This window comes from Bicyclus anynana, chromosome 25, assembly GCF_947172395.1.
Source record: "Bicyclus anynana chromosome 25, ilBicAnyn1.1, whole genome shotgun sequence".
Taxonomy (NCBI): Eukaryota; Metazoa; Arthropoda; class Insecta; order Lepidoptera; family Nymphalidae; genus Bicyclus; species Bicyclus anynana.
The window spans coordinates 10,728,778-10,751,081 of record NC_069107.1 but is presented as its reverse complement, the minus strand read 5'-3'; the positions used below and the strand labels follow the sequence as shown (position 1 = coordinate 10,751,081).

General features: G+C 42.4%; 1 protein-coding gene across 3 annotated transcripts in view; it reads left to right on the top strand.

Annotated features, from left to right (window-relative positions):
• LOC112047020 (uncharacterized) overlaps window positions 1-22,304 on the top strand; it is a 92,376-nt gene that overhangs the window by 45,885 nt on the left and 24,187 nt on the right. For all 3 annotated transcript variants that reach the window (XM_052889402.1, XM_052889404.1, XM_052889403.1), the window contains exons 2-3: window positions 14,861-15,140; window positions 15,885-16,249. In XM_052889402.1, the coding sequence (XP_052745362.1) occupies window positions 14,861-15,140; window positions 15,885-16,249 (645 nt within the window). The remainder of the gene's footprint in view (window positions 1-14,860; window positions 15,141-15,884; window positions 16,250-22,304) is intronic.

Sequence of the window (22,304 nt, the reverse complement as noted above, 5' to 3'; positions counted from 1 at the left end):
TTAGAGTTCCGCACCTTAAAAAGAAAAAACGGAACCCGTAAAGTCCTATTATATCTACAGACATTTAGCGTGCCAGACACGTACCGTAGCAGACAAAATAATATTATTGTATACAGTGTTTATTAACCTGAACTACAATTGACAGCGCCTTACACAAATGACAATAAAACCGCCATTAGCAAATGATAATGTGCGCCGCGTCTGGGGGACTTCTTTCATGAAAAGGACTTTAAGAGTCTCTACCTACCTGCTGGGTAGTGTGAATAGACGATGTCTGTGGGTGTCTGCCTCGCTACTTGTCTGTGACGGACCTTTATAGAATCACTTGGTTGTCAGTTTGTCTGTCTGTCTGCCACGACATTATGACAATCGTCCGACATCCCACAACTGTACAGCTATTGAGGCCTTACACTCGCGCTGCGGGTATGATAGATAAATATTAAATAGACGCACTGTATTTTTTTACGTTATTATACTAAAACAATATGTGGGGAATCACTGTAAACCTGTTTCTGTGATACATCGTACTCGTATAGTTTTTCTCAAGTAGGTATAGAATACATCAACGAAATTGAACGCTGGTGCCTACAGCTACGTTGTTTAGAAACTGACCGGGCGACCAACTTACATCCTCGTCGTCCTATAGTATCCTACTAATAATATAAACGCGAAAGTTTGTATGGATGTTTGTTAATCTTTAACGCCGCAACTACTGATCTGATTTGGCTGAAATTTGGTATGGAAATAGATTTTACTCTGGATTAACATAGGCTACTTTCAAACCGGAAAAATCATGCATCCGCTAGTACACTATACAGCGTACAAGCTGACGTCCACGGTTTCTTCTGATTGAATTTGTAACTTATTATCACTCCTCTTAGGGCTTGAATTGTGGCAAATCCTTTCTTAGCAGATGCTTTGTCGTGATAACTTCTTGATCTGTGTTCAGTAACAGTTCTCTATTACGAGTACATATACAGAAAAGTAGAATTATACAGTACACATCACATACACATTCTATTAAAAGACCGGACCTGAAACCGAATGTTTTAGATTTGACCTTGTCTGATGGATTATTATTGTCTTGTCGCTTGTAGCACCGGCTTTTTAGACTAGTGGATTAGCTTACGCCCTCTATTCGGTCCCCGTAAAGTTCTGTGTTTTCGGATCTGCTTAATCTACTTGGAAAAACCGCATTAAAACTTCGTGGTCTGCTCCAATCTTTGTTACTATCTTATTATGGAAGGTCAGTGCTCTATTTACGTGACACGATGTATACGCGTACGTACCTGCTTATTATATTTTTTGCAATGAATAATTGTAACGTCTGGTTACAAATTATTTTAATTTATTAGTTGCGGAGTCACAGATATGCTAATTTGGGTTCTTAGCACTCAATTAATTCTAGCACTCTGGGTAACCATACCTAAGTGATACCTAAAGCGTAAATACCTACCTAATAATAATAATTAAATAAATATACGGTAATTATTCTCAACAATTTCATGCATGATGAATCATTACTTCTGTCTCGTTGGTCCGCTGGTTATGCGGCTTCGCTTGATGAGTTCCTTGGTTTCGTATCATGAAAATATTAAATTTTCCAAACTCCAAAAGATTCCCAGTAGTTGCTTGGAGTTGGAATTTCAGTAGATATTGTTACACTCCTGAGCTTTGACACACGCGAAGCTATCGGCACAGTATATCGGTCCCGTCATTATCAGTATTAACATCCTGTACTAATATTATAAATTCGAAAGTAACTCTGTCTGTCTGTTACCTTTTCATGGCTAAACGGCTGAGCGAATCAAGATGAATTTTGGTACTATTATAAATGGGACTTAGGAGCAAAACAGGCTACTTTTTGTCTCTAAAATAAATACAAGGGGGGGGGGGGGTTGATGAAAGCTTACACTAATTTTTATTCGCAGATGATAAATATAATTACAGAGACAATTCTCGCCTACTCGCATTGTAGCATGAGCATGGGGTGGTGGGGACTTCAAGTCCTCCCTTAAAAGGGAAAAGAAGTGGTTCTACAGGTAGTCGTTACAACTTGGTTGATGATGGTAAAACATTAAAGTATGACAAACATGTAAACGACTTTTTCATAGCATTTCATGTGAAAAGTATGTAGACGATAATTTAGTCCTCCATTTCAGTGTTTCCTGCTGAGTAGACAGTTTTAGCAGAAGCCTTTCATATAAGAACTTCAGTACAGTTTAGTTGCGGCCTGTGAATGTATGAACTGTGTGAAGTTGAAGTTCGTACATGTGTGTATGTACGAGTAGGTACAAGGTATGTTCATACTATTCATATAGATACTGTGAACATGCGGTTATGCCGTCTGATGATGTACCGTCAAACTTACGCTGAGATAAAATTAATCCTAACTTTTTATCAATTTATGTAAGGTAATGCATAAATGCATTACGTATCTGATATCTCTAATAATCTTATATTGAATATTTTGACGGCCTCCGTGGCGCAGTGGTATGAGCGGTGGATTTACAAAACGAAGGTCCTGGGTTCGATTCCCGGCTGGGCCGATTGAGATTTTCTTAATTGGTCCAGGTCAGGTGGGAGACTTCGGCCGCGGTTACATACCACCCTACCAACAAAGACGTACCGCCAAGCGATTTAGCGTCCCGGTACGATGTCGTGTAGAAACCAAAAGGGGTGTGAATTTTCACTCTCCTAATAAATTAGCCCTTCCTGCTTAGACTGCATCATCACTTACCATCAGATGAGATTGTAGTTAAGGGCTAATTGGTAAATAATAAAAAATAAAAATAGAATATTGTAGGTTATGCCATCTTAGCCTTTCTCGCGTATAGTTTATTGCAGGAAGACCGTTTACTTTAAATGTAGTAGTAAGATGACAGATCAATTTTAACCATCAACACCTGTCAACTGTCTTGCTGTCTGGACTTGGTCGGGAAAGACTATATTAGGAGTGGGTACGACAATACACAAACGGGGCGGAGATGAACCACCACCCGAGTCCGACCGCTCTTACCGTTGAGCTATTGAGGCTCTATCAACGTAGTGAGAACCCATGCATCTCGATCTCTCTCAGTTTGCTCGTTGTATCTACAATCTACTACAATCTCGCCGTGTCCACATGGCAGTAGATAGTAGCTGGGGCGGTCACCCTCGGCCTCGGATTAGCACGCAGAGTTTGGTGCGACCTTGCGCGATCGAGTTTCTGTATTGATGTTGCGCAATTAGCCGCGCGATCGGCTCCGATGCACGCTAGATACGAGATACTGTACCTATATCTCGTGAGACGCGATAGCCCAGTGGACATGACCTCTGCCTTCGATTCGGTGGGCGTTGGTTCGAAGGGAAAGCACTTTCCAGTAATGTGTACGGTATGGTACACTAGCGGACGCCCGCGACTTCGTCCGCGTGGAATTTAGTTTTCCACAAATCCCTCGGAAACCATGGATTTTTCCGGGATAAAAAGTCTATGTGTTAATCCAGGCTATAATATATCTTAATACCAAATTTCAGCTAAATCGGTTCAGTAGTTGAGTCGTGAAAGAGTAACAAACATTCATATCATCAAAATCATACATGATACTGGGCAGCAAACACCAAAGAGCAAGCATTATTGGAAGAAATCCAGACATGTCGCTGAATGGGGAAGTGATTGAGCGTGTAACCGTAGCAAAAAACCTAGGGCTGTATATAGACGAGGAGCTAAGATTCATAGAACATATTCAAACCAAGATAAGATTTGCTTTTTATAAGTTAAAGGTGCTGTACGGATTGCGACGTTTTTTGACGGAAAGAGTCCGACACACTCTTGTAGAATCCCTTATTCTGTCACCATTTAATTACTGTGACACTATTTACGGACCTCGTCTTCTGAAAAAAACTGAATATGCTGTACAGCGCCTTCAAAATGCATGCATTAGGTTCTGTTATAATCCTCCAAAAAGAAGCCATATTACACCGGTGCTAAATAAACATAAGACTATGAATATGAAGTCACGCAGAAGCTTGCACTTGGTAATGTTAATACGGAGAATATTGCAAGGTAACCGACCTACCTACCTGTGTGAGCGACTGCTTTGGCGGAAGGATCGAGGAGTGACGCGGGTGATCAACCAATGCAAACTGGTGATTCCTAGTTATAGAAATGCAGCGTTTAGGGGATGCTTTCGTTTCGCTGCGGCTAAGATTTGGAATGACCTCCCACCTCCAATTCGTATTCAGGGTAAGATTGTTAGCGAAGCTACCTTTAAATACAAAGTGAGAAATTTTTACATTAATTCTCAAATAGAGGCAGCACGATTTGTTTATAACAATTTATGAAATAATCATAGATATCTATTTAACTCGTATTTTATTTTTATTTTTTTTTATTGGTATGTATATATGTGTAATTATACATATATGTATTATTATGTATTATTTTATGCTTTTATGTAATATTTTTGTATATTGTATATTATTATAGTGTAGATTTTGTAAAGTATATTTTATTGAGTTTATGTTTATCCTATTCTATTTTTTCTTTTAAATAATTTAGTAGTAAGCACGGTGCACGTTAGACCGTTGTAACGGAGCAAACTAAAAATCAGCGCTGTGCACTATGCACAGCAGAAGGCTGAGTTTGCGACCAGTTGCCATGTTGCTAGGTAGGCGAGTAATAATAATTAGTTTCTTTTCTTTTTGTTTAATTTATGCATTATAGCTTAAGCACAATCATTAAAATTAAATAGAGTTTATGTATGCCTAGTAATAAGTATGGTAATAAAGATTATTTATTATTATTATTATTATTATTATTATTATCATCGGTTTTCGCAAATCTCGGGAAAGCATGGTTTTTTTTTGGGATAAAAAGTAGCCTATGTGTTAATCCAGAGACTAATTAAAATCAATTTCCATTCCAAATTTCAGTTAAATCGCTTCAGTAGTAGCGGCGTTATATTGTAACAAACATCCATACAAACTTTCGCGTTTATAATATTAGTAGGATTAAGAAATTAAATACCTGCATATCTGAGAATTTTCTTAATTCCCTACGTGTGTGAAATCTGCCAATCCGCATTGGGTCAGCGTGGTGGATTATTACCCCAACTCATTTCATTCTCAAAGGAGACTCGTGCTCAACAGTCAGCCGAATGTAGTTGTTAACGATGATACCTACATCTCGCCTCGTTGGTCTCTAGTGATTAGCGTATGTCCGGACACCGGACAGAGGTGTCACATTACACCGGATCCTACAATATCGTATAGTCAAGTACTCACCTCAGTTGAATTAGGACCCGCATAGGTCGCGGGATTATGTGATTAGCTTCATACAAATTGTACAGCCACCAGCCCTTCCGGTAGTTTTACCGGCGTAGTACTTATGTAGTTTCGGATCGCGAGGTCCAGGTTCGAATCCTGGGTCGGGTTATGCGACGTCGAGTTTCTTCATTCTAAGAAGTTTTTAGGTAAAAAGTTAAAAATTCTGGTGTTACACCCCCGTCCGTGTTTAGACGTCAGTCCCGGACATTATCAATCTGATAGTGACCGTTAATGAATTTAACATTAACACCCTAAGCCCGCCAACCCACATTGCAGTAGCGCGGTGGGTCTAAAAAGAGCAATATTTTTGGTTCGCCGCTATTTGTCGACTATATGTCTTTTATACGTATTATAAATAGTATATATACATATATATATATAGAATGTAGAATCTCCTATTTACGGCACTTTATTGTAGTTTAAAAATACTTAAGTGTTTGAAACAAATTAAATGGGAAACCAAAGTTAAGATTAGTCTCTACATTTTTTTCCAAATACCCCTATCATCGCCATTCTGTGATTTACTTTATAAACATCAAAAATGTATTAAAATCGTTTACTGTCGGTCCGTTTGACTCGATTGTTCTCATTCGCACCACGCTCGCTGTGGAGTCGCCAACCTTGGCGCGCGCATCTGATAGCGAGCAGTTCCGCGTTGAGGATGTATCGTGTTATTCAAATCTGCGACCTTCGCCCGCCGCGCCGAACTTGCTTGCACTCGCACTGCGTCTCCTTGCTCAATTCCGCTCGCGGTGCAACTGGAGGACGCGGCTTGGCAACGTCGACTTCACTGATTGAGCAATGTTGACCACAGCGGTGGATTGGGGGGTGTACATGAGTGACTTATGGCAGCCGTCCACTGATCCGCATCGTACGTGTCGGACGCATCGCATCGAAACGGATTTTTAATTTTACGGTAGATGAAATCCGTTCGATGCGGATCAGTGGACGCCCTTGTATGACTTTCTGTAAAAAGAATACTAAACTCCATTCGATGCGATACGTACGATGCGGATCTGTGAATGCCTACATTTATACTCATATGTACTAGAAACAGTACTTTGTCTTCTGTCGTCCTTTCTTATAATAATACTAACGAATATTTATATTCACTTTTCACAAATCCTGCGGAATATTTCCACACAATTTTTCCGGGACGAAAAGTAGCCTTTGTGTTAAACCACGGTATTTTCTATGAAAAGTTAAATTTCAGCAATATTGGTTGAATAGTTGCGGCGTTAAAGAGTAACAAACATCCGTACAAACTTTGGCGTTTATCATACTAATATTCACCTCACTTCCCCGCACGCACGATTTCACACCCGCGCAGTCTTTCCCTCCGTCGCCCGCATATCATGGGAGAATACAATCAACGAACTTGCCAGACTGGAACTGGGTACGACTCGGAGATGAGTCCGACCCCATTACCGTTGGGCTATTGAGGTTCTTTTTGTTGTAAGATAACTAGGTAAACATTAGTTAGGTTTATTGCTCGCACGAGGGAGTTATTGGCGCGACCTTGCGCTGCGTTTTTGCATGCGCAGCCGAGTGTCAGGTGCATGCGCAATTAGCGGCGTGACGACCGACAGATAAGGAAAACGAGCAGCGGGTCACAGCCCTCACCCACACCTATAGCTGTAGCTATACCCTCGGCGATACGTGTGCCACTCACCGTCCAATAAGTCCACGTGCCTGCAGCGCTGACGGCAGGACATCCAATGAAACTGGCGAACAACACACGATCAGTTTTATCGGATGTCATATGTCAGCGTTGCAGGCACGTGGACTTATTGGATGGTGAGTGGCTAGCACTATCGTTACACCGCCGATTCCCACCGGGTTACTTTTAAAATTCCATGCATATTCATTGTTGTACTTTATACAGATATATGAAAAACCGGAGTTTGTATCACGCTGTAGGAAATTCCTTTTCTTTGGGACGACTACCGTCGTCTACATTCCATCCTTCGCCACTGATACTATACTACTATAAATATCTTCAACTATACCTACACCTTTTTGACGGCCTCCGTGGCGCAGTGGTATGCGCGGTGGATTTATAAGACGGAGGTCCTGGGTTCGATCCCCGGCTGGGCAGATTAAGATTTTCTTAATTTGTTCAGGTCTGGCTGGTGTGAGGCTTCGGCCGTGGCTAGCTACCACCCTACCGGCAAAGACGTACCGCCAAGCGATTTAGCGTTCCGGTACGATGCCGTGTAGAAACCGGAAGGGGTGTGGATTTTCATCAAAAAAAAAACCTCTAGCTATAGGAACGTCTACGCCTATAGCTATACCTGCATCTACGGCGATACCCAATGGCGTGCACTCCATAAATGCAAATGATCTGTTTACCCTGCGGTCAGTGAGTTCTCCAATATAGAAGATATTTTTTGTATTATATTTGTACGTCCAGTGCATACTCTACTTGGAACCCTTATGCACGCCATTGGCTGTACCTATACTACGTACTACCTACCTACTGCTACCTGTCGCACGTCACGCTAATGCTCTGACCGCACTGGCCATGTGTAATGTGTGTCGATGTGTGTAATCGAACATTTATTTATTTATTCTATATGCCAACAATGGCAGTAGAAAAACATTAACAACAATACAAAAGATGTATTACAAATGACCTTCACCCATCTGTTTATATTATGTTTATGGATGAAAATGTGTTTTATATCTAATTTAGTTCCATAAAAATATATACTCCTGGCCAAACTATCATCATTTAAAATTAATAATAGTTTGCCCAGGATTTTTTAACGTACTCATAATAAAGATATCAAAAACACTTTTCATCCAATAAACAGATGGGTGAAGGTCGTTTCTTATACGAATCTTCTACTAATATGTCTAATACTACTACTATCTTGGTTTCTGTTTTTGTCACCTTTTTTCATTGATTGTTCGCTCCTAGTGGTTGTAGCATATATATATTATTGTATAAATGGAGAGAGTAATGAAAGAATCGGTGTTGTAGTCAGATTAGAATATGAATTCAATTGAATCGAATATATTTCAGTCATATTGTCCTATTTATATTTACGATTTTACCTATCTAATATATGTTACGCGCAACAGTTATAAAATACAATTGACCAATCACATTAGCGTGCGTGAATACATCGAGATATAAAAGTGCCGCGCCGATAGTTGCATAGTTACAAAAGTATTTTTTTGAATAATATAAATAGTTCCTGAGATTTGCTCGTTAAACCAAACTTTTTCAGCTCAATAAAAGTAGATAAACCTACTCGTAGTTGACAGTGTGTAGCGTCTATAATTAATGTAAATGAATTGTCGGTGATTCTTTGTCAGCCAGTTTTGGGTGGGGGATCCGTGGAGAGGTGGGGGGAGGGGGCGTTAGGTGGGTACGTATCGTACCGGAAGCAGTGTCATGTAGATATTGGGCACACGATTAGCACTGTAGCCGACAGCGCTTCCGGCGGCGCGGGCGCGGGCGCCAGATTATGCTGATTACGTGTTACTGTACTGGCTAGTGAGTACTTGTTGTAATTAGAACGTTTTCCATCGATACACTGGCGTGGTCATATTCAAGTTTGTGGTTATAGACTTCACTGAGACCTCCGGGGAAGAACTATCGCCATGCAGCATTGCTATATTGCAGTCTGAAAAGCATGGTTGTCGGTTTAGTGGGCACATGAGCCTTAATAGCCTAGCCGTGATAGCCCAGTGGATTTGACCTTTGCCTCAGATTTCAGAGGGCGTGAGTTCTAATTCGATCCGAGGCATGCACTTCTAACTTATCAGTTATGTGCATTTTAAGAAATTAAATGACACGTGTCTCAAACGGTGAAGGAAAAACATCGTGAGGACGCCTGCATACCTGAGAGTTTCTTAATTCTCTGCGTGTGTGAAGTCTGCCAATCCGCATTGGGTCAGCGTGGTGAGAAAAGACTCGAGCTCAGCAGTGAGCCGAATATGGGTTGATAACGACGACAAACTATTGAAGAGGCTGGATCATATAACAAAACTATGAAAGTACGTTTAAAGAGGCTGCATCTTATTGTTGCGTTTAACGAAACACTTGAAATTGTTAAAGCAATAAGAGGCCACTGACCTTGGTCGTACAGTTTAAGTTTCAACTTGACTTCAGTTGTTCAAGAGACAAAGGGCCTTGACACACGAACGGAGTGGCTCTACAGGGGTTCCGTAGAGGTACTGATTAATAGAAAGTGAGAGTGGTTTTGTTGCCCTACTTTGTAACGAACTCTAAAGTTAAAATTAAATTTAGAAAAACACAAAGTCTCACCGACTTTTAAGCCTCAATAGCTCAACGGTAAGAGCGGTTGGACTCATCACCGAGGGGTGGTGGTTCGATCCTCACCCTGTTGGTTTATTGTCATTCCCACACCTAGCACAGTCTTTCCCGACTAGTTGGAGGGGAATGTCATCAATCTATCAATGTCACAATCATGGTAAGCAATGATGAGGTCTAAGATGAAGTGTTTATCAGCCTGCCAACTCGCATTAGAGCAGTGTGGTGGGTCTAAGGTCTACCCCCTCTACTACTATCTTCTTCTTTAGTGGGCCGTTAGAATAGACTGTGGCGCTAACATGCGACCAACGAGATACTCTCGTGAAGACAAATAGGCAAAATTTAACCAATGGTGGTGCAAACGGAAATACTGCTACTTCTTTCACTAAGTAGGTACGAAAGAAATGGGATTTGCCTATTTTCGTATGTTAGCGACACTGACAATATAATGATGGAATCTAATAATTATTATTTTCGTCATTATGAATTACAATTATTTTTAATGAAAAAAAAATTGCTATCATAGGATTGGCTTATGCAGTTTTTCTCGTACATAGCTGAAAACGTTGTTCTCGGAATCATCATCTTTCAGATAAGTTAGTGAACTTTTCTGAAAAATAAAAGTTACATTCTTTCTTTCTTGAACAAGTTGTAGAGTAAAGAAACAGAGAATTCTGATGTTTTAAAAGTGCTTGTACACTAATTCTACTAGATTTGATTTACGAAGTAGGTATCTGTTCATCATTATCAACTCATATTCGGCTCACTGCTGAGCTCGAGTCTCCTCTTAGAATGAGAAGGGTTAGGCCAATAATCCACCACGCTGGCCCAATGCGGATTGGCAGACTTCACACACGCAGAGAATTTTGCAGGTTTCTTCATGATGTTTTCCTTCACTGACACGTAATATTTAATTTCTTAAAATGCACACAATTGAAAAGTTGGTGGTGCTTACCCCGGACCGGATTCGAACCTACACCCTCCCAATCGAAGGTAGAGGTCATATCCACTGGGCTATCACGTCGTCATACAATATATAATATATGTTTATCCTGATCTAGCTATACATACAGACACACACACGATAAACATGGTAACCCCTTATGTGAAGGGTTAAAAACAGCTCGCATAGTTGAACAGTTGAATTGTTCAAAGTTCAAACGCAGCGCGGTGATGATGTGTTGGCTCATACACACATACAGACATGCCCGTGCATGTATGTGTATTATGTGTATGTATGTGTGTGTGCATTTTGCGGCATAATAAAGGTCACATTGGAAAGTTACCTCACCGCCCGCGAGCTACACGTCCTGGGAGAGGACACGAAGCTTTGGCGGTCCGACCGAGGGGAACGGTTCTTTTTTATGGCTATGATATTTATTGTTGAATAGAAGCAGGCATTATTTTTTAAGTTCAATGTAAATCGCGGCGAATTTATTTATTTTGCCGCTTAAAACAGACGAATCTAAGCGTCGTTACCCAGATCCGATAAGAAAACCTCTACTTTTCACTCCGAAACCGGAACATCCTCAAACCTCCCTTGTAAATACGAATACGATAAGTATAAGATAAAAGGGTACATTTAGAGCCGCAGAGCTTCGCTTAGATCCAGATTACAATAAGAAATAAACTTAATTAACAGAATAAAGGTACACATTTTGTATTCCCAATGTATCTATGTTCCGATATTGTTCTACGATTCTAGAGCATCATCACTTGTTGACTCCACCAGACTGAATATTATGAATATTGTAACTCTACTAACTAAGCAATAAATTGCAAATTGGAACAGTTAACATTTCGTTGATACCTGGTAGTGTCTATTTTTCTAAGAGGTTGTAACTCGCCGCTTTTGGCCGAAGATATGTACAACGATATCTAGATACGGAAACAACCAGAAATATCGCTCTCTCTTTCATTACGTTGAGAAGAAAGAGCTTCGAATGGCCCAACTTCATCGCCATTGACTGTGTGTGTTTCTCTTCACGTGATAAGTCGTTGATGCATTAGATCTACTGGGTAGTGTATTTCTCTATGAACTTTGTTGTACTTAGTAACTCGGTGCGCCTGGTCTGGTACGCTGCCGGCAGGTCGTGCAGGGCGGCTCCCCGACGTGTGCGGCGGGTCTAATGGCAAGCGCTTCTTTTTTTTTTTTTTTTTTTTTTTTTTATGCAATATAGGCCAGCGCTTGACTACAATTAAGCCTGATGGTAAGCATTAATGCGGTCTAAGTTGGAGCGCGCTTACCTAGAAGATGCCTATTCACTCTAGCTTTGAAGGTGTCCAAATTGTATTTATCAGGAAACACAAACGCCGGAAGGGCATTCCAAATTTTTGCTGTACGAATTAGAAATGTAGATGCAAATCTTTTCGTACGAGTTGCCTGGACATCCACAATATATGGATGCCACCGTTTGCGACATCTTGCTGTTCTGTGGTAGAAAGGGGAAGGAGGAACTAGATGGTGAAGTTCCTGAGCACACTCGCCAAAGTATATCCGGTAAAAAACCGACAGACAAGCTACATTGCGACGATGTTGCAAGGTCTGCAATTTCGCCTGTGTCAACGGTTCATTACCAATTATCCTTCTAGCGCGGCGATCTATCGAGTCTAATGCATCAAGCTGATATTTTGCAGAACCATCCCAAAGGTGACTGCAGTACTCCATACAAGTTCTGACTTGAGCTTGGTAGAGGGTGAGTAGTTGTTGGGGTGTGAAGTACCGCTTGACCTTATTCAGGATTCCCAGTTTTTTGGCTGCAATTTCAGCTTTTGATTCGATGCATTTCCCGAAATTGAGGCTTCGCTGTGCGGCCGCCTTTGTTCAAAGGTCGAGCTCAGCCGAGGCTACGAGACGAGTGATCACCGCCTCCTCTCATAGTAGGAGAGCTGTTAGCGTGCGTCTGAGGATGTACTACCGCAAATATCCCGGCCGACAAGCAGAGTTGCTCAATAAACTTTATGGAACTACCATGATTAATAGGCTGAACTCAACACTTCAGCGGTCGTGGAATCGATTCCCGCTCGTCTATTCGTAGACTATCTGTAGAAAGCGCTTCATAATAGTAGTCGCCTCCACGTCTTAAACTCGCTGTATTTTATCTCGGACGGGACGGGGCACGGGGGACTTTCGGAACCCTCGTAACTTTAAGTATTCGACTTTATTTATCACCATAATAGCATGATAACCTGACGTTTCAAATGTGCTTGTAAACTAAACATACTCGAAATAAATGAACTTTGACATAATTTTCAGCCTTCTTGTATATGGAGCTTAGACCCAACACGCTGCTCTATCGTAACGTTATCACTACGCTCGCCCACCGTACTATGATAATGTTCCCTCGTAGTCCGGCTAACCACTGGACCAACGGGGTATTTTTCCTATTCCTGGTTTGGCCCAGTTAGACGTTTATGATTAACCAACTGTCGACTCAACTGTTGGTGATAGTGATAGGAACGGTAAAGGCCACAGTCGGTCGCAGTCACATTGCCCAACAAGTGCAGTCGAGTGACTCGCTCTGTCGCAACCACTCGCCGACCAGCTCGACTCTGTCGGAGGATGGCACTGAGGGTGACTTGCCGTTTAATGTGTCTCTCCCCACAAAAGTTGCCGTCCTTTCAGACGCAAATGGTGACATCAGTGAACGTATGAGCCTGCAGGCTAATTCACAATCTAGTATGCTAGGTAGTTGACATAATATACGAAATTGAGATTCTATGTAACAAATCATATCATCCGGTGCTTACTGGTGGATATCACACAGTAGGTAAATAACATTTTGTCAATAGATTTGATGTTTATTTTAATAGGTTGATAATAAAGAGCAAGTTAGTGAATAGGGCGTAGGGTAGTCATTTTATAAAAGCTGAAAGCTTAAAACCATTAACTATATATTACTTTAATATTTAGCAGACGCCCGCGACTTCGCCCGCGTGAAACTCAATAGAACTTCTACTTTACTATATCACCATGTTTGCCATGCATTGTTTTGTTATATCTCAAACAGATTAGGCAGTGTTTTCGATGAAAATTCCAGGCAACTTGTTTTGACACACCTAACACTTATATGTTATTTTCGAATTAACAAAAAACCTTGAAAAAATTGCGTATTAAACCTTTCTCGTGAAAAATCTAGCTAAAGCGTATAAAAATCCGATCGCTACTTTTGTAGTTTAACGCGAACAAATAGACTCAAGAACTATTGGACTAATTTGAAAAATTCTTGTACTAATAGAATAGCTTTCTATTCGTTAAAGAATTTTCAGTAGTTGAAATTTTTAAGTTCATCTCAGTATCAGGGAGTAACATAGGCTATATTTCATGCCTGCATTTCCACGGGAATGGGAACTACGCGGGTGAAACCGCGAGGTTCTACCAGTGTGATCATATACGTCGTATACTATATAGTGCAGTGTACGGGGCTGCGGGCCGGCGGGTGTGGGAGCGGTATCGACCTGCAGGACGCCAATTAGAGCGATACCCCATTAGCGCGGTGCGTTGCGACGACGTCGCAGGGTCCACGTTGCCTCGTTTTCCAAACTAGCGTACGCGTGAAATTTTTTTTTTATGAATCCCGCGGGAACAATGGATTTTTCGGAATAGAAAGTATATGTTGCTCCATAACCTCATCTATCTTCCAGTGAAAGACCCTTTAAAATCGGTTGAGCCATTTCAAAGATTAGCCTGGACAAACAAAAAGACAGACAGACAGATAAAAAATTTAAAAAAGCTTGTTTGTGATTTGGTATCGTGTAAATAACTATAAGCACTTGAGAATACATAGTTATCTTGAAATAAAAGACGGCCACTTCAATTTTATTTATATGTATTGATGACACACCACATAAGAATTGCGTCGTTGCGACGTTTCAACGGATTTTTTTGCTACGACGTAGGTGGCTGACGTGTTTCACTTGTTTCGATCCAATGTTGAGTTTGATCGAGTACGCATCGCAACGCGGGTGTCGCATACAATGCGTTGATCTGTTGTGTTGTCTGTGAAGCAACGCAACGCACTAATGAGGCATGTCCCGTAGCGTGCTCCGGCAGTTGCCCGCCACGTTGTACGTCGCGCTTCCGTGCACCGTGACCGTCCTACCCTCCTCGCCATGACGACCTCCGTGGTTACTTGGCAATGGCTCTCGGGTTGATACTTGTATATGTATTCATACTAAACGGAGGGTAGATAGGTATAAGTTGACTCGTAAGCTATTATTTCCTTTGTTTATTATATGGTTGGTCTGTAACGTGTGTTCCCTCTGCAGGGAGGAGGGCGAAGAGAAGCCGAGGGCGGCGGAGAGCCAGGATGACGGCTACGAGACGAGCAACAGCGGCGAGGCGCGCCGGAAGCCCTCCAGCGCCGAGGCGTCGCCCGCGCCGCCGCCGCCCACGCCGCCCGCCGAGCCGCCCGAGCCCTACGCCTTCCCCGAGCCCTACCGGCACTTCGAGCCGCAGCCCCCGCCGCAGCCGCCGCCGCAGCCGCCACCGCAGCCCGCGCACGAGCCCGAGCCCTACCAGCACTTCCCCTTCCCCAAGTATCCACAGGTACAGTGCTCGCTCTACCCCACGCCTCCCCGAGTGTCCTGGTAACCCCGAGTTGTTCGGCTGAACTAAACCGAGAGTAGCAGGGTGCCCCTGGATGTATGGAAGTCCTACAAGAGACCCATGTCCAGCCGCGAACGTATCGTAGAATCGGCTGTAAATCATGATAATGGAATAGGCGTGTTTGTTCAATGCAAAAAGTAGTCCTTTCTTAGTAGTCAGGTGTTTTTAGGATAGGTATATTTGTTACGATTACCTACATAATGAGCTTCCGAAAGCTGAATACTGGATTGATTTACAAAACTTTGTGTCAATGATCAAGGAATCAATTGATGTCATTAATCGATATCGAGTCTAACTACTATCGACAATGCGTTCGTTTTGAAGCAACGTAGACCAGCCGTGCCGTATGTTAACAACCGTCTACTAAAAGTGTCAATAACTTCAATAGAAGACGAGAACTAGCCGCAATGATTAAAATCTTGACTTAATTTTCTGGCGATGCTTTCTCGCAAATACGCATTTTTTAGTCAATTACATGATGAGCATTTGACTGAGATGCTTAAGTGACGATGCAGTCTATGCTGGAAGCGGGTTAACTTGGAAGAGACACTACCCGTTATTCTACCCATACCCTGTCGATTTCTACGCGGCATCGGAACTGTAAATTGCTTGGCGTTATGTGTTTGCCGGTAGGGTAGGTAACCGTCTACGAGAGGTCGTAAATACGTATGTTTACCTCCGCAGGACCCGTACGCGTTCAAGCGCGAGCCCGACGCGCCGTACGACATGAGCCAGCACGCGCCGCACCCGCACGCGCACCCGGCGCACCCGGCGCACGCGCACCACCCGCACCACGCGCACCACGCGCACCCGACGCACCCGGCGCACCCGCACCAGTACAAGCGCGAGGAGGAGATGTACAACGGGCGGCGCGAGTGCGATGACCCCTACTCGTTCGTGGAGGAGGAGGCCATGTGCGCCATGCTGGGCCAGCAGCAGCACCACCCGCACATGCAGCACCACGACCACCACCTGCAGGCGCAGCAGCACATGATGCTCAACCAGCCCAAAAAGCGCGGCCGCAAGAAGAAGATCAAGGACGAGAATGGGTGAGTCACACATAGTCCTTAATATGTTCAGGTCAATTAGAGAACACAACCACACATAGACACACACGGTGAAATACTATTACTTACACAAGTATATCACCATTATCATTTAGACCATTGATTCTCAAAATGGTGGATCCCCAGGAGCTCTAGGGAGACTCGACCGGGTTCCACAATTTAGCTGGTTTCATAATGAGGAACTAAAATGTTGGCTTGACTTTGTGCTGTGTGCCTCAAAAGAGTCGGAAGAAATTACTTTTTAAATTAGCCAATTTTTTTTTTAATTTACAAATAAGTACAAGTAAGTTATTGAAACTAACATATAAAATATATGTATAGGCTACACTACAATATATATTGTAATAATAGTTGTTCTCGAGCTTGCGCTATAGAGGATATTACACTCACGATCACAGGACTTGGCGATATTCTTGTTCTGTCGACTAACAGTACTAAAGCTGATTCTAAAATAAATATTATGTTTCCGTTACTGCGATTTCACGAGCCAAAATGTAAGCTAAGCGAAGCAATTGCTTTTTGGATTATGAATTTTAGCGACATTTAGTTCTACCATCTTCGCCTGTCCGAAGTTAGAACGTATTCGTCGGCTGAGCTAGATCAGTGAGGCAACGTCTCGGCGCGAACCTGTCCGCGGATTTACATAACATCTCATAAAAAGTTAATGATGACCTGCTCGCTGGACGACGACTCGCCGGCTGGAGCCAATCGCTCCTATACTCCGTCTATTGCTCACTGCGGCGATATAATACTAGCACACGCCCGCGAGTTCGTCTGCGTGGATACCCTTGATTACAATAAACAAGGTTAGGTATAATAAGTCAACCTAAGATAATATGATAAACTGTCGAGGACTTTTTCGGCGGATCTAAAAAAATAATTTAGATATTTAGGATATTTGCGGTTCTATTCTATTCTCTGTGGTTTTCATAATCTTTATAAAATTTAGTGCTTAAATCTAAATATGTTACACACAACTTCTCTTTAGCATTCATCATATTGGATTGCCTGCTGTATTCTATAAGTATTTGTCGTGTATTGTAAATTTTTTAGTCCGTATTAGGGATATTATTGAACCTGGCAATTGTGTGACTCCCCTAAACCACTGGACTATTAAAACCGAAACTGTTAATAACGAATGGACGTGAAATTGAAAATGGGTTGTCTCGTGGAGTGCGACAAACATGTTTCATAGTCCGCTGCCCGCGCCTGGCGCCGCAAAAACTGAGCGAGATTTCTATTGGTCGCTTTTTTACTAATTCTATACGCACGTAATCGTTTCTAATATTATCTAGCGCAGACCCGAGCACCGCATAGCAACACGGTCCAGGGTTCGATACTATCGCGGGGAATTGATCACAGTTTTGTGGTTATTCTTCAAAATTTTTCAGTTATTTAAACTTATTCCAAAACCTACTTTTACTGCGTTTAAGTGAAAGTTTCACATGAAACGGATAAGCCGAAACAAAACGTGATACGTACACCACCTTTTTATATTTTTAAACTTCAATCAATGGGCCATATTTGAAATTTTGAGGTAGAGTATGAGGTGAGATGAGGTTGTAGAGGGTAATCTTTGGACCTACTGAAGTGATTTTGAAATTATTTTACCAATAGAAAACGTAGAAGTACTACGAAGAACTACCACGTACCGCCATGCTTAATTCTATCGCCAAACAGCATTGCTGTTCTGGATGGTACGGTTATCGGGACAAATGAGGGATAACACCTACATCTTAGATGGACAAACGGGGGTACTTCGTGGGGCATGTTCTTTGCATCGCTCTCAGAGGAGACGGCCTTCTGCTTCTGCCTTCTGGCCCCATCAGACGATGCTTCTGCGCTCGTCCAAACCCCTGGTGACGCCGCTGAGGGTCTGCGGTACTTACGCAAATTTCATCGCTCTGCGAAGTGATGCTTTGTTTATAGTCTATGGTTTTTCATTTACAATCAACAAGAGTAAGCAAGAGATATTTGTTCGCTCTATTATAGAGACTATATAAGCAGTTGTGGGTTAGAATGTGATAGTGTAGACTGTAGACTGTAGAGAATACACCGCAGAGCATGGGAGCGGTGGTGGCGCGTGGTGCGTGGGCGGCGGCCGGTGACCCCGCCGGAATTAGTCGACCCACATCCGCGCGCAGCAGCGTGCGCCGCGACCATTGCCGGCTGCGCTGCCGGCCTTGTAGCGAGCGGCGCTGGGCGGCGGGCAATGGACAGCGTGTTGAGTTGTGATGGCAAACATTCGTGGCACCAATCGTATTCTGCACACAACACATGATAGGTGTAGGTACGGTAAAGATTGCCTGGAATCAGTCATGTAACAGTTGACAAGATAAAAGCTCACTAGCAAAAACGTGGTTCCTTTGAACTTTGCTATGACACAAATCGATTAGTGCCACTATTCCGTGGTGCCGTTTTTGAAATGCTTATCAAAAATCTATTACTGGCTAACGTATTTTATTCCTGCCTGGAAAGCCTTCAATATTTATTGGCTCTTATCTTATTGTGGTGTAGATACTGGGTGAATGATTTTTTTTGAGAGAACAATTCTATCTTGCCGAGAAGAATTGGTTTCCACCAAGACGAATACACTGGTGGTAGAATCTGGTCACTGACATATTTGACTTTTTATAAGTGCTTCTATATGAATCTATGTTTGTCTATTCTATGTGCAAAAGAAAGCCGAGCCGATTTCTTCAATGAAACTTCGTCATTATGATCTTTCATAGTAATGCACTGGCAGTGTACAACAGTCCACTTGCATGGGATAGTAGCAACCTTGAGCTGCGCCCAAGTGTGTGTGCGCTCGTGAGTCACGGCGCGAGCGGGCGTTGCTGGCGAGCGGCGCCCAGTGCCGCCTGCTGGCGTGGGTATAGTGTCTATAGCTTGGCAACTTCGTTCGTAACACTGTCGATAGACCGCGCGAGCCGGGCGACGTGTAGCGGTGAATGAAAAATGATGCACCTCACTTCCCCGCACGCACGATTTCACACCCACACAGTATTTCCCCCCGTCGCCCGCATATCATGGGTGTGTCATCAACGAACTTGCCAGACTATAACTTTTGAAGCCTTAGGATTTGTAATGCCGCTCACAAAGCTCGCTGGTCTACTTGAGCGAATAATCGTTTCGTATTAATCCTGGTTTGCCGTCAAAACAGGGAGCGTTGGGCAGGACGAGCGGAATGAAATTCTGCAGGACAAGTTACTTGGTCCCACGACGTTTGTGCTTCCCACGCCATTCGTGCAGTGTGGCGGGTGGGTACAGACTACAGACAAGCGTTTGACACGAGACAGTTGACAGACGTGCCCACATATCCACATCGTATCAAACGTATTTTTAATTTTCCCCTAAAAAAATTCGTTCGTTGCGGATAAGTGGACGCACTTGTGTGACTTTCTTATACAAAGAATCCGTATTGATCCGTTTGATGCGGATCTGTGGACGCCTACCGTAAGTCTGAAGGAAACGCTCTTGGTTCTGTCCTGTTACCACTACACACATATAAGCTGAACAGACTTCCCGTAATAGATTGAGCTTCCTTTTAAGGTGTATAGGTTATTGTTGTCAGTGAACAGTCTTCACTTGTATACGACTTATGTAACATACATGGATTGATATGTATATGTAGAATTGTAGATGGAATTTTCGCTAGATGTTACGAGTATGTGGATTGAGACATTGTGACGGTGCAAGGATGAAATTGATTTTGGATTTTCAAGGCTGTAGAAGGGCGAACGATATTTAGTAGACAGCTGGTGTTTTAGCAATTCATAGTTTATGTATATTTTGATTATTTCAATGTAGCACATTTGCACTCTGTGGTGTAGTGTCACTACTAGTGATGTCATGGTCGGTTAAGGAGTGTCTCGCGATTTGTTGCAAGTAGACCATTCCCTTTGAGAAGTGATGAATATAACTGATTACTGCTAACAGCTGGCCTATTCACTAACTTTGAGTAACTTTAGTGGATAATTACTCACACAAAATTTACTAATGTGATTCTTGAGTCGAGATTTCGTATTATTATTTATTGCTAACTGATTAAAATTAGAAAGAGTGATTATTTGAGAGCCGTTATAGCCCAGTGGATATGACCTCTGCCTCCGATTTCGGAGGATGTGGGTTCGAATACGGTCCGGGGCATGCCTCTAGAACCTTTCAATTGTGTGCATTTTAGGAAATTAAATATCACGTGTTTCAAACTTCGTGAGGAAACCTGCATAACAGAGAATTTTCTTGATTCTCTGCGTGTGTGAAGTCTGCCAATCCGCATTGGGCCAGCGTGGTGGACTACTGGCCTAACCCCTCTCAGTCTGAAAGGAGACTCGAGCTCAGCAGTGAGCCGAATGTGGGTTGATAATGATGATGATGATGTTAGGTGACTAATAGACCATAGTTAGTGAATAGGCCATCTGGTCAATATTTCGATGTCATCATTTGCTTGTTGAAAAATAGTTCCGCGCAACGCAACGTAAGGTAACGCGTCAAGTGCAACCACGTGTAGTCGACGTTAAGACGATTTGGAAGTTTCAAGGCTCTGCCGCGAACTGAAAGTAGTCGCCAGCGGTTTTGAAAGGTGGCGGCGTGAAGTCGATTTTCGACGAGCGGGATGAGACACCATCGTACACTACGGACTGTATGTTACAAATACTTTTTAGGGTTCTTAACTTTTAAGATATATGTCAATCTGTCTGTCTGTCAAGACTCCAGACCCTTTATTCCGGGAATGATTGTGGTATCAAGTTGAAATGTAAACCGTATACTCAGGTCTACGGTCTCATGAAGTTGTGAAAAATCAAATTTATAAGTTTGCGTTAAAATAACTTTAAATATTTTAAAAAACTACGCTTTTAGCACGCACAAAGATATACAAATATTGGATTTAAGTCACGTGACAATTTTTTTCGTATTCCTGACAGCAAACTCTTTCATTTGATATCTTTGGAGTGGATTTCAAACAGCCAGTCCGCCATCTTGAGAAGGCCGCCATATTGGATTTGTAATGATGTTTCTTAGAAAGTCAAGTATTGTCATCAGAACTCAGAGCGTGTGCAAAATTTCATCCTGATCGAAGACCGGGAAGTGGGTCGAATCAAGATTCCAAGATTTTCTTACATACATGTGTAGCTAATATAAAGCGTGTAAAAAAAGGTACTTTATTCAGCAAAAATCTCATATTGTGGAGTACTTCCCGTATACCTAGAACTATAAAATTTGGCAATTAACATCCTTATAGACTACAAGCAAAATCTCAACTACATTTGTAATGAAATCTTAAAAAACAGGGGTCTGATACAGCTAGCCCGGGATAAGCTCGGGACCTCGTAATCCGAAGAGACATAGGCTAACCAGCGAGGCAGTTAACAAAGAAGTAGGTACACGAAAATCGTGAACGATTCTATCAAAAACAAAAACTCAAGTGAGTGGCAAAGAAAAGTAAGTAATTTTCGCAAACGGTTGCGTACAGCGCGCAGTTAGCACACCGGTTGTCCAATGCGGCAAAAAGTCGCACAAAAAACGTTTAGGTGTTACTTTATCAGTGAATTAGAGTCGCGGCCCCAAACTCGTTCGCCCGAACTCGATCTAACTGTACTCGCGCCGGCAGCCGCGCCGTTCGATTCCCGGCGATACAGCCGTTTCTACTGCGGTAGGTGTTTCACTTTTGAAACGAATAGTCTGCCTATTCCACACCACCTGTACTCCAGTTCAGTAGCAAGAGAACTGATTCTCTTTCACCTACCTCTACTATTTTACATATGGATGTGCATTGCACCCAAATTCTCCAACAATTTGTCTTCGTTTTTCTAGGGAGGCGATATTTTCGATGTGTGCGTGCAAAAAATACTCGTATGGTGCTTGCAAAAAATACAAGTTTAGATAAAACATTTAACTCTTCAAGCTGGGTATTGGATCCAGAGCTTGACTGTTGTATGTCCAAAAGGTCGTCAAGTGTGTATTGTATATGTCTGGTTGCTCCCAAAATTTCGAAAGTTGCACACAAGTAGAGACAATCCTGCGATAAGCTTGTTTG